The sequence below is a fragment of the Leucoraja erinacea genome, chromosome 6, assembly GCF_028641065.1.
Source record: "Leucoraja erinacea ecotype New England chromosome 6, Leri_hhj_1, whole genome shotgun sequence".
Taxonomy (NCBI): domain Eukaryota; kingdom Metazoa; phylum Chordata; class Chondrichthyes; order Rajiformes; family Rajidae; genus Leucoraja; species Leucoraja erinaceus.
Genome location: NC_073382.1, coordinates 50,260,355 through 50,273,569, shown reverse-complemented (window position 1 = coordinate 50,273,569; position 13,215 = coordinate 50,260,355). Strand labels below are relative to the sequence as shown.

The window sequence follows — 13,215 nt, the reverse complement described above, 5'->3', positions numbered from 1 at the left end:
CCTTTTCCTAATCGGCCACCATTCAGGTAATAGTCTACTTTCCTGTTTTTGCCACCAAAGTGGATAACCTCACATTTATCCACATTATACTGTGGATAAATGTTATCCAAGTCATCTTGCAGCCTCCTAGCATCCTCCTCACAGCTAACACTGCCCCCCAGTTTCATCCGCAAACTTGGAGATGTTGCATTCAATTCCCTCGTCCAAATTATTAATCATTCCTTCCATATTCTTGAATATTCACTAGTCACGCACTATGTAAAGCAGTTTACCTTGTGTCATTCTTGATTCTCTTTCTCTGTATTTTACACCTACAACCTCTCATCCTGAACCCCCTCCAGCAAAGGGAACAGAATCTAACTCATCATCACGTTGTATACTTTTATCACATCTCTCTTCAGTATTCTCTTCAAAGAACCCAACATTTCTAAATGTTCCTTGTATTGGTAGTGCATCTCCCAGGAACCGTTCTCATAAACCTCTGTTGGATCCTTTTCAATGCCTTTGCATTTTTTCCTTTAATATGGTTACCAAAATTAAATACAATAGTCCAATTGAAGCTTGGGGCATTGACCTATAACTATAAAAATATATACCTAGGAATGTTATTCTTATCTGGTTTAAGAATTCTTGTTTCAGAAGTATTTGAAGAACTTATGTTGCATTTGGATCTGCAGGATTTCAAAAGTGCACTTGGTTAATTTGATTAGTTTAGTCAGTGAAAACAAAGATTCTGTAGTAATTTACTTTTTTTCTTCAGAATAACGTTTTTCAGTTCTGCAGCAAAATGTGCTGTGAGGACTATAAGAAGCTGCATTGTGTAGTGTCATACTGTGAATACTGTCAGGAAGAGAAAACTATATATGAAACTGTGAAGTTCTCAGGAGTAAAGAAAACATTCTGTAGTGAAGGTATGTTTCATTAAATTGCTATGTAGCTGGCGTTAAATTTTTATGATTGAAAATGATTGCTGTAATAAAGAAAAAGGGCATCTAATTGGCGCAAAGAACGTGGTAATGAACAAGTCTGCTTTTTAGTACGCTGGCCCCGGCTTACTGCTACCCTTTTGAATGGTTATGGCATTTGTTCTCCAGTCCAAATGCTTAAAAACTCTCAATATTCTGAGAGGGGGAAACAGAAGCTTCCATCACATTAAACAGGTGGTGATGAAGGAGACTGTAGGATTCGGGAGGTCTGTCAGCGCACAGATCAAGTACTGCCGGCCACCGACAATAGCACATGCTCACCATATCAGCTACAGTGCACTCTGGCCCATCCCCTTCTCATGGTGCTATGATTGATTTATTACAGGATTTACACCAACTTCCCAACATACTGCAATGGGGAGGGTTGGGTTTCGGCTGGGTTCCCAAATTAGCGGAAGGGAGGGCAAGAAATTACGCCTGGTTATCAGTGCTTTCGATAATATGTATAAAGTTAAAATTACTTATTTTAGTGCTAATTCCATTAGTGCTTTAATTCCCGAGAATTATACTGAATGATATTACGTAGGACTCCAAATCTTCTTGCAAATGCGGGATAGTTTACATCCATATGAGAGAGCATCTGGGGACTTGGTTTAATTCTCTCATTGAAAGACAATACCACTGCAATCTTTGTTTAGTACAGCACCGGAGTCAACCTAGGACTTTTGGCTAACTCAAGTCATGGCTAACTGAAATCTCAATTCCATTTTCCGAAAATTTATAAATGCTGAAAATCCAATTAACTCAGCACCCACCGTCTTTTGATCGAAATACAGATTTTCCCAGTGTGAATGCTTTTTTTTTTTTGTTGGAGTTAAAAACATAATAGGGGGCACAAACAAAAGGGCAATATGGGTAAATAGGATTTTGACTGGAGCACATTGGGAATACGGCTTACAGTTTTCATCTCTTAATGAAAAAAAGCTTAATTTTCTTCATGGGCAGAGCAACCATAGTAGATTCCAGGGATGAGGAACGTTTGAGTTGTTAAGCTCTATATTCTCGGGTGCTTAGAAACTAGAGAGTTGATTATTTTTAAAGATACATGGTGTGAAGGGGCTTGACAAGATGATTCAGGTGTTTCTGTGTGAGAGAGTGCAGTACTTTCAGGGGCGGAAATCACTATTAAAACATGGCGGGGGCGCACAATTTCTTGGTGGCCTCGCGCACACACACACAAGGCTTTGGAGGCTTCAGCCGTGGGCCCTGTGGACGGTAACATCGGGAGCTGACCTGGTTGGTGACCGACTCTGAACTCCAGCAACACAGCTTCGTCCGCCCCAAATCGTGGGGCTTGAATCGGCCCGTTTGCGGGGCCTTTCATCGCACTGCATGGCTTAAAATCGGCCGATGGGCTTCAACATCGGGAGCCTCGATCGCCTCAATGCAGCAGTTTGACTGCCTGACATTGGGGCGATGGAAGATTCTGCAGCCAATTTTAAGTTGCACCGGGCAATGAAAGGCCCCGCGAATGGGCTGATTCAGCCTTTAGAAAGCTTCTGATACCCGCTTGAATCTTTCAAAAGCTACAATGTGATAAATAACACTTAAATAAATAAAACTGAAACAACTAAAGGCAAACAGAAGAACCAACCTTGGAGGGGGGGGGGGGGGTGGGGGGGAGAGAGAGAGAGAGAGAGAGAGAGAGATGGGAAAAACATACTAAATAATGTGAGTGACCGTGAATGAGGGACTTACCTGCAAACCAGCCAGGAAACCCGTTTGACCGTAGCCCTTAATGACCTAACCCATTTAAATCCGATACCCGTTGAAACTTTCCCATCCACCAATACATCCAATTAGTTCAAATGGTAATTGTACCCGCATCAGACAGCTTTAAGAAATTATCCGTGAAGATCTTCAGTAATACTTGAAGGTCAAAACACAATTGGTGACACATCGTGTTAATACGACGTTAATAGAGACATTTAACAAGCGCTTAACAGTGACTCGCGGAAAGCGGAGATTTTAATATAGAATTCTTTTCACTGGATTTCAAAATCCGGATTACAAAACATGGGGGGGATTGCCCCCGTCTCTCAAAACATGGGAGGGACGTGTCCCATCCGGGATTTCCGCCCATGCTTGGGGGCATAGTTTCAGGAAAGGGGTCTTTCATTGACGATTGACTTGAGGATGAATTTCTGTAAGGTTAATGAATCATTAGAAATCTCTTCTACAGAGGCTTGTTAATGGGCAAGAAAATGAAGATAAAATTAAAGATGAGATCAATTCAGCCATGATCTCATTTTATTGGCAGAGCTATTTGGCCTTTACTGCTCCTCTTTCTTATGTACCAGGGCTGAAATAAATAATGCATTTTAACTTAAGGTTTTTTTTAAATAATGCATTCTCCAGTTTTTTAAAAACCTGTCTGTTTTCAGGCTGCAAGCTTCTATACAAGCATGATTTCACAAAACGTTTGGGTCTGCGCTGTGTTACCTGCAGTTATTGCTCCCAGATGTGTAAGCGAGTTGCAGCTAAAGAAATTGATGGAAAAGCACGAGATTTCTGTAGTGATGACTGCTGCAAGAGGTTTATAGATTGGTACTTTAAGGTTAGTGTCATTTATCGTATTTCTGTTTTTTTTACCTTCCATTATTGCAGACAGTTCAAATCCCAAAATAAATTGCAAATAGTTCCTTTCTTTGAGATCAGATCTATTCCTAGGAAACAAAGAGAGTTGTGCGGCCAAGGGAGGGTATATGAAGGAAAAATTGTAGATGATGACCTTTCGGATGTTTTCATTTTGCTGTAATTATGTAAAATAATTGATAACTATTTATTAGATGTTTGACAAAAAAAATCATAATGGAATGTAAATTAACCTTTGTTATTTGTTAGTGTTCATTCTGTTTTAATTTTTTTCTTATGTGGTAGAATAATTTCAGTAAATTAAAGCTTTTAAATGTTCATATTAATTATGAAATCTTACGCACTTCCAAATGTACCATTTTCTTTCTCCCTTTTCTTGTACAGTTGTGTAGCTTGACATAGATGAACTAATATGAAATTCTATTAAATTGTTTAAAACATTGCAAGTTGTACATTTTCAGAGAAAGTCATAGAGTGATACAGTATGGAAACAAGCCTTTTGGCCCAACTTGCCCAAACCGGCCAACATGTCCCAGCTACTCTAGTCCCACCTGCCGGCGTTTGGTCCATATCCCTCCAAACTTGTCCTATCCTTGTACCTGTCTAACTGTGTCTTAAATGTTGGGATAGTCCTAGTCTCAGCTACCTTCTCTGGCAGCTTGTTCCATACACCCACTATCCTTTGCATGAAAAAGTTACAGGTCAGATTCCTATTAAATATTTTCCCCTTCACCTTGAATCTATGTCCTCTGGTGCTCGATTCCCTCACTCTGGGCAAGAGATTTTGTGCATCTACTGATTTATTCCTCTCATGATTTTATACACTTCACTTCCATTCCTAACATACAAATGAATTTGGCCTAACGTGTATTTATTTAATTCTCAGCATATAAGGTTTTTATAAATCTATGCTCTGATCTTTTATCGTAAGTTGTATTGTAGAAAGTTTTTACTTGAAGTAACTGAATTTTCTTCACTTTAGGCTGCAAGATGTGACTGCTGTAAAGATCAAAGAGAGCTGAGTGAAACAGTTCAGTGGCGAGGAGAAATTAAGCATTTTTGTAATCAGCAATGCCTTCTTCAGTTTTATAGTCAGCAGAATGAACCTAACATGTTTACACAAAAAGGTCCCGAGAACATGAATGTGGGTAGGTGCTTCATGACCAGAAAAAATATACTGTACTTAGAGATATTTACGCATATTATGGTTGAATATTTCTGCCAGTTGACTAAAGAGCAGAATTTAGGACATTCATTGAGAAATGAGCAGTCCTGATTTACCGGTTTCCAGATAGTCCACAGTATGGGAAAAGTTTTATTCTCACTTTTCCGTAACCTGACCTGTATGACTGTTTAGCGTCGGCTATTTCCATGTAACCTGTAATGTATTAAAGGTCATATAATCCAGAATTTATCTTCATTCTCAAATAATTGTTCTCATTTAATCATATTTACTCCAGATATTAAAACTGTTTTGATGGCTAATACGTTTGCCTACTTGGCAATTCTGTTGACAGAGTGAGCAATGGTCAATTGTTTTGATGCTTCTGTTTACTAATGTCACCCACTACAGCTTGAGTATAAGTTTATTTTACAAGAAGGTGCACGGAGTTGTACATCACAGGATCCCCTTTGATTCATTGTGTAAGTGATGGCACTAGAAAAACCTCTCCAATCAACTACATCCCCACCATCCTGGAAAATGTTCAAGTATATATTCCATTTCCCTTTCAAAGTTACTAAATCTGTATTCACGCCCCTTTAGCCCACATCATAACGATTCACTGAAGCTATATTTTTTTTAAAGTCATCCCCATCTTGCCCTATTCCCAGTTGTGTTAAAATACTGTGTGGAGCTCTTAAGCTCCTTATAAATTTGTTCAACACTTTGAATATCAGAAGCCATTACAGGAGAAACATTCTAGCTGCTCCAGTCACTGCAGATAAATACAATTCCTCGTCTTTGACTTTCATTTTATTTTTGCCAGAAAACCAGTGCAGATGACAATTTATCAGAAATATATAATTGAACATGTGATACATATGTGATACATGTGTGTTCTCTGCCCATAGTTTTTTTTAAATAATCTGTTCTTATAGTTTTCTGGTAAGTTAAGCACTAACACTATAACATTATATTATGCAGCACTGAATTAAAGCAAATAAATCCTCTCCCAAGACACTCAATAATAAATCATATCTGCAAAACCGCTTCTTTATTTCACACAAGCTCTTATATTTTTCTCTTTCTTTCTCTCCCCCTCCCTCCTTGAAATCATATCTAGAAACATAAAATTCTTAAGGGGTTGGACAGGCTAGAGGCAGGAAAAAAGGTCCCTATGTTGGGGAGGTCCAGAACCAGGGGGTCACTGTTTAAGAATAAGGGGAGGCCATTTAGGACTGAGATGAGGGAAAACGTTTTCACTCAGAGGGTTGTGAATCTGTGGAATTCTCTGCCACAGAAGGCAGTGGAGGCCAATTCACTGGATGTTTTCAAGAGAGAGTTAGATTTAGCTCTTCGGGCTAACGGAATCAAGAGATATGGGGGGAAAGCAGGAACGTGGTACTGATTTTGGATGATCAGCCATGATCATATTGAATGGCGGTGCTGGCTCGAAGGGCCGAATGGCCTACTCCTGCACCTATTTTCTAGGTTTCTATTAAATTAATATCAGACATCAGAGTTACACTTTTGTAAGTAGATTTCATGATTGTACATTCCTATAATTGTTGAGTTAAATTAATGGTCAACTACAGCATCTTTTCATCTGCATTTCACTATTTTTAATTTCTAACTTTTTAAAATAGTTTTTACATCAATCTTTCCATATTCTATTCTCAAAGTGTTGACTCTCAAACACATAAATGGCAGGCCTTTTGCTCATAGGAACATTATAATGAACACATTTTTGCTCAGCAGGTTTTCATTTGTTATTACTTCAATTAGTCATCTCAGCAAACAATGAAGAGTCTGACCTGTGGATGGCAGTCTCCCTCCATCCCCCACCATTTCTAAGACTAGGGCACTAAATCCAACTTTATTATTCATGTTGCAGCAATGAGTGATATTAGTTTACTGTAGTAGACAGGGTTTGAATTTGGGCCATTGCTACTCCAAAAATATTTGATGTTTATTGATTCTGCTCACCAGATTGTTGGGTGTAAAGATTTTTTTTGCTTGTATTTCAGATTAAAATCATTGATTTGCCCACAATTATTTCAAATATTTTGTTCAGTGTACAATTGTGTGTGCTTAAAGTTTTGCATTTTTTCAGTTTCAGATCAAAATGTTCAGACCCAGGTTTTTAAAGTCAGAGTAAGTATTCTGCAAGTTAATACATTTTCAATAACTGTCATTGTTCTTGAACTAAATTTTTTCACAAGAATGCCTCCAGCCCTCCCAACGTTTTATTTTGTGATTTAGAATTATATTCATAATTTAACAAAATGCAATCATTTATATGTATCTTACTACATTAATTTATCAATTAGGTCTGAAAGACATTTATGGAATAAAAAACTGCAGCACAGGAACAGCCCTTCAGCCCATGATGTCTATGCCAAATATGATGCCAAATTAAACTAAACTCTGTCTGCATGTGATCCATATCCCTGCATGTTCATGTATCAAACCTAAAGTCTCTTAAACACCACTGTAGTGTCTGCGCCCATCACCATCCCTGCAGCACGTTCCAGGCGCCCATTACTCACTGCAAAAAGGTTGCCCCGCGTATATCCTTTAAACTTGCCCCCTCTGATCTTAAAGCAATGCCCTCTAGTACTTAACATTTCCACCTGGGGTTGGGGGGATTCTGATGGTCTACCCTAACTATGCATCAAATAATTTATAAACCTCTATCAGGGCGGCAAGGTAGAGTTGCTGCCTTAGAGTGCTTGCAGCGCTGTTGACTCGGGTTCGATCCCGACCACGGGTCCTGTCTTGTCAGAGTTTTACGTTCTCCCCGTGACCGTGTGGGTTTTCTCCGTATAGGTTTGTAGGTAAATTGGCTTGGTAAATGTAAAAAAATTGTCCCTAGTGTGTGTAGGATGGTGTAAATATGCAGGGCTCGCTGGTAGAGAAAGAGAGGGCAGAGAGCGACAGTGAGAGGTAGAGGGAGAGAGAGAGAGACAGTGAGAGAGAGGGAGAGAGAGAGAGAGAGAGAGAGAGATGGCAGAGAGAGAGCGAGAGGGGCCAGAGAGAGGGAGGGGGGGCAGAGAGAGAGGGGGCGGAGAGAGAGAGGGTAGAGAGGACACACAGACACAGAGAGAGGGTAGAGTGGGGAGAGATGGGAGAGAGGGCAGAGAGATAGAAGGCAGAGGAACATTCGCATGTTATAACGCGCCGCCGACCCATTCTGGCCGCCGCCGAATAACCCCTCCCATTGCACCCTTCTTCAAGGCACCCTATGATGGCTTGGCTCTGACAATTCGAGGGACCTACCCGGTAACAACACGGCGGCACGGAGCAGTTCCGTGCCGCCGTGCTCCCCGACTCGACGCCTAATTGAGACACGCTCCATCCTGCGCTGAGCTTGCTGCGGGCCGGATGTGGCCCGTGGGCCATAGTTTGGAGCCCCCTGATCTAGATAAAACTCTTCTTCACCCTCACCAATGCCTCCAAATCCATCCTGTAATGGAGCAACCAGAATGGCACACACTGCTCCAAATGCGGTCAAAACAAATTTTTATAAAGCTGCAACTTGACTTCCTGATCGTTATGCTCAATGTCCCACCTGATGAAGGCAAGCATACCATACACCTTCTTTATCACTCTACCTTTGATGCTCCTTTCAGGAAGCTAAGGACTTGGACCCCCAGATCCCTAGGTACATCACTGCTGTTAGGCTTGACATTAACTGGCCCTTCGAGCCTGCACCGCCATTCATATGATGCATGGCTTTGCAACTCAATATGATTGCTGTATCCCCCCAAACTCCTACAATTTCTTATATCTGTAAACTGCTGTCAACCGGCTATATTTTCATTAATCATTTATAAATCCATTCACGTGTTGTATGACTCTGATTGAATTTCATCCACCCATTTCTCTTGTCGGCAGCAGATGTTTGAAATTGTGTACTTGCGTGAATGGGATATATTTGCTGTATCCTTTAACCAAAACTCATTACAATTTTCTTGAAGTTCTGTAAACTTACTGATCGCATCAGCTCAAGAATATTTTCATCAAAATCTTCTCAAGAAATCCAAAGGGCCTGTAAATTCTGGTCTTGCCAGTGAAATCATATAAAACATATAACAATTACAGCAATTTCCAGGCCATCTCGGAGTTACAAGTCGGCAGCAGAACAAATTTTTCCAAACCCCTTGTCCACTTGCCTGCACTCGTACCATACCCTCCATTCCCTTCTCCTCCATATGCGTATCCAATTTATTTTAAATGCACTTGAACCTTCCTTCAACACACTGGGATCGCATCAGCTCACCACTCTCTGGTTTTATCACCATCTTCTCCCTCATACTACCCCTAAACTTCTGGTCCCTTAATTCTGAAGTGAATGTCCTCTCATTGTCCTAAATGAATTTTTAAGTAAACTCTAAATGTAATGTGTACCGTTTGAAAGAATATGCTGAGAAGAACAAAATGCTTAAAACCTGGAGCTCTGCTGAAACGTAGCTACAATAAGAAACATTTACATCCATTTCCTCTGATTATTTATGTTAACTACATATCTGGTTTTAATAGTAAAAACCAGGTGAAGTAATGCATTCCAAAATAATCCAGTGAATTAGAAGGAGGTGAAATGAAAACTAGTTATTTAGAACATTAGTATAACCTAGAGAGTTTTTTTACAGAGTAGATTCCAAGAGGCTGTTATTCTCTAACTGGAGAGTTGAATAGTATTTTCAAGAGGAATCACAAATTTACACGTGAAATGAAGAGAAGTTCCATTACGTAGATGGTTGAAAATCTTCAGAATTCTCTACGTCAACAAGCTGTAGGTACTCTGGCATTATGTCTAGGGTGTGATCGTTATGGTTTTGGACATTAGGAAAATCTGAGAATATGGGGAAACGGTCTGGAGGCACAGGATCAACAACAGTGTTCTTGAACACTACTACAGTGGCTGTTTGGCCGATTCCAGCTATTACTTAAATCATAATTCAAGAATTGATCCTGAGTTTCTTTTTTTTGTGTGAGGTTATCCACTTTGATGGCAAGAAAAGGAAGGCAGATTATTATCTGAATGGTCAGATTAGCAAAATGGGAGGTGCAACGAGACCTGGGTGTGCTTATACATCAGTCACTGAAAGTAAGCATACAGGTACAGCAGGCAGTGAAGAAAGCTAATGGCATGTTGGCCTTCATTGCGAGAGGATTTGAGTTTAGGAGCAAGGAGGTCCTTCTGCAGTTGTACAGGGCCCTGGTGAGACCACACCTGGAGTATTGTGTGCAATTTTGGTCTCCTAATTTGAGGAAGGACATTATTGCTATTGAGGGAGTGACGGGATTGACATATGATGAAAGAATGGGTCAGTTGGGCTGGTATTCACTGGAATTTAGGATGAGAGGGGATCTTATAGAAACATAAAATTCTTAAAGGATTGGACAGGCTAGATGCAGGAAAAATGTTTCTGATGTTGGGGGAGTCCAGAACCAGGTGTCACTGTTTAAGAATAAGGGGTAGGCTATTTAGGACTGAGATGAGGAAAAACTTCTTAGCCCAGAGAGTTGTGAATCTGTGGAATTCTCTGCCACAGAAGGTAGTGGAGGCCAATTCACTGGATGCTTTCAAGAGATAGTTAGATTTAGCTCTTGGGGCTAAAGGAATCAAGGGATATGGGGGAAAAAGCAGGAACGGGGTACTAATTTTAGATGACCAACCATGATCATATTGAATGGCGGTGCCGGCTCGAAGGGCTGAATGGCCTACTCCTGCACTTGTTTTTTTCTATGTTTCTAGTGGCTGCAATTAAACTAAGTGACACCCCCTTTTTTTGCAATTCATGGGCCTTTTGTCCGGGTAGCTTAGTGTTTGTAATTTATTGTGTCACATAAATTAATGCTCACAGAAATTGTGTTATAATATAAAAGCCAGGATTTTGTTATTTGCCCAAATATTGTATGTAATCAAATCTGTGAAGCATTCAATGTCCATTGTGGATGAGTTAGCATTATAATATGGGAAGTTTTAAGTTCAGCAAATAGAATAGTACTTTTGTTTGGGAGGGAAATTCATTTTTTATTTTGGTTCAAAGGTTCAAAGGTTTCTTTATTAGTCACATACACCTAGGTGTAGTGAAATGCTTTTGCTTTGTCTTCATCACAAATAACAGATAAAGAATCCATCCTGAAATATTCCTTGAATCTTTCAGGCCAGGTGAATGATTTGTTCTTGGGACTAAACAGCATAATCCCTTTCCTGATTCAGGATTGAGCTACAGTTTAATTCCATTCCTCTGGCAGTTAGAAACATAGAAAATAGGTGCAGGAGTAGGCCATTCGGTCCTTCGAGCCTGCACAGCCATTCAATATGATCATGGCTGATCATCCAACTCAGTATCCTGTACCTGCCTTCTCTCCATACCCCCTGATCCCTTTAGCCACAAGGGCCACATCTAACTCCCCCTTAAATATAGCCAACGAACTGGCCTCAACTACCTTCTGTGGCAGAGAATTCCAGAGATTCACCACTCTCTGTGTGAAAAATGTTTTCCTCATCTCGGTCCTAAAAGATTTCCCCCTTATCCTTAAACTGTGACCCCTTGTTCTGGACTTCCCCAACATCGGAAACAATCTTCCTGCATCTAGCCTGTCCAACCCCTTAAGAATTTTGTAAGTTTCTATAAGATCCCCCCTCAATCTTCTAAATTCTAGCGAGTACAAACCGAGTCTATCCAGTCTTTCTTCATATGAAAGTCCTGACATCCCAGGAATCAGTCTGGTGAACCTTCTCTGCACTCCCTCTTTGGCAAGAACGTCTTTCCTCAGATTAGGAGACCAAAACTGTACACAATACTCCAGGTGTGGTCTCATCAAGACCCTGTACAACTGCAGTAGAACCTCCCTGCTCCTATACTTAAATCCTTTTGCTAGGAAGTTCTTTTGAAAAACATTGAAACTACTTTATTGGTTTCTTACATACAGAAATGAAAAAGCAGTAGCCCCAAAAATTCGAGCAATGTCATTTCTCCATAAAGTATTATCTATATATATTACTAAAACTCTCATCTTGTTTGTTTGTATGCGTGCGTGGATGTGATATCCCAAAACCCCACCAAAACGTTACACAATAGCGCTACAATATTTGGCCCACCTTACTCACTGTTGTCCTGGGATGTAAATGAAACAAGTTTGGTTCGGATTGATGTTATATTTTACAAATTATTGACATTTTAAACATTACAAAAAACACTTTTCAAACCACTTTCCCACTTGCCCTGCCCATCAGCCATGTTACAATGACGTCACAATGGGATCCCAAATCTCATTTACATTTAAAAAAACGCGATTTTAAAAAAAACGATGCTTTAATCAAATTCTTCAGTTTTCATTAACAGCTAACATTGTGTTTAACAGCTACATCGACGATTGCATTGGTGCTACCTCCTGCACCCACACACATCTCACTGACTTCATCCATTTCACCACTAACTTCCAACCGGCACTCAAATACACCTCGACCATTTCCGACATTTCCCTACCATTTCTTGACCTCACTATCTCCATCGCCGGTGATAGACTACTGACCGACATCCACTATAAACCCACTGACTCCCATGGCTATCTGGACTACACTTCTTCCCACCCTGCTTCCTGTACGGACTCCATCCCCTACTCCCAATTCCTACGTCTACGCCGCCTCTGCACCCAGGATGAGGTGTTCCACACCAGGGCATCGGAGATGTCCTCATTCTTCAGGGACCGGGGGTTCCCCTCTTCTACTATAGATGAGGCTCTCACCAGGGTCTCTTCTATACCTCGTGACTTTGCTCTCACTACCCATCTCCCCACTCGTAACAAGGGCACAGTCCCCCTTGTCCTCACCTTCCACCCTACCAGCCGTCACATACAACAAATAATCCTCCGACATTTTCGCCACCTCCAACGTGATCCCACCACTTGCCACATCTTCCCATCTCCTCCCTTGTCTGCTTTCCGCAGAGACCGCTCCCTCCGTAATTCCCTGGTCAATTCATCTCTTCCCACCTGCTCTCCGGGCACTTTCCCTTGCAATGGCAGGAAATGCTACTTTTGTCGCTTTACCTCCCCCCTTTACTCCATTCAAGGACCCAAGCAGTCTTTCCAGGTGCAGCAGAGGTTCACCTGCACCTCCTCCAACCTCATCTATTGCATCTGCTGCTCAAGATGTCAGCTGCTCTACATCGGTGAGACCAAGCATAGGCTTAGCGATAGCTTCGCCGAACACCTCCGCTCGGTTCGCAATAACCAACCTGATCTCCCGTTGGCTCAGCACTTCAACTCCCCCTCCCATTCCAAATCTGACCTTTCGGTCCTGGACCTCCTCCATGGCCAGAGTGAGGACCACTGTAAATTGGAGGAGCAACACCTCATATTTCGCTTGGGCAGTTTGCACCCCAGCGGTATGAACATTGACCTCTAATTTCAGGTAGTCCCTACTTTCTCCTCCCCTTCTCAGCTCTCCCTCAGCCC

General features: G+C 41.1%; 1 protein-coding gene across 1 annotated transcript in view; it reads left to right on the top strand.

The window, feature by feature from the left end:
- Positions 1-13,215, top strand: part of zmym2 (zinc finger, MYM-type 2) — a 122,984-nt gene that overhangs the window by 70,681 nt on the left and 39,088 nt on the right. The window contains exons 11-14 of the mRNA XM_055636992.1: positions 761-911; positions 3,371-3,543; positions 4,564-4,729; positions 6,857-6,897. Of these exons, the coding sequence (XP_055492967.1) occupies positions 761-911; positions 3,371-3,543; positions 4,564-4,729; positions 6,857-6,897 (531 nt within the window). The remainder of the gene's footprint in view (positions 1-760; positions 912-3,370; positions 3,544-4,563; positions 4,730-6,856; positions 6,898-13,215) is intronic.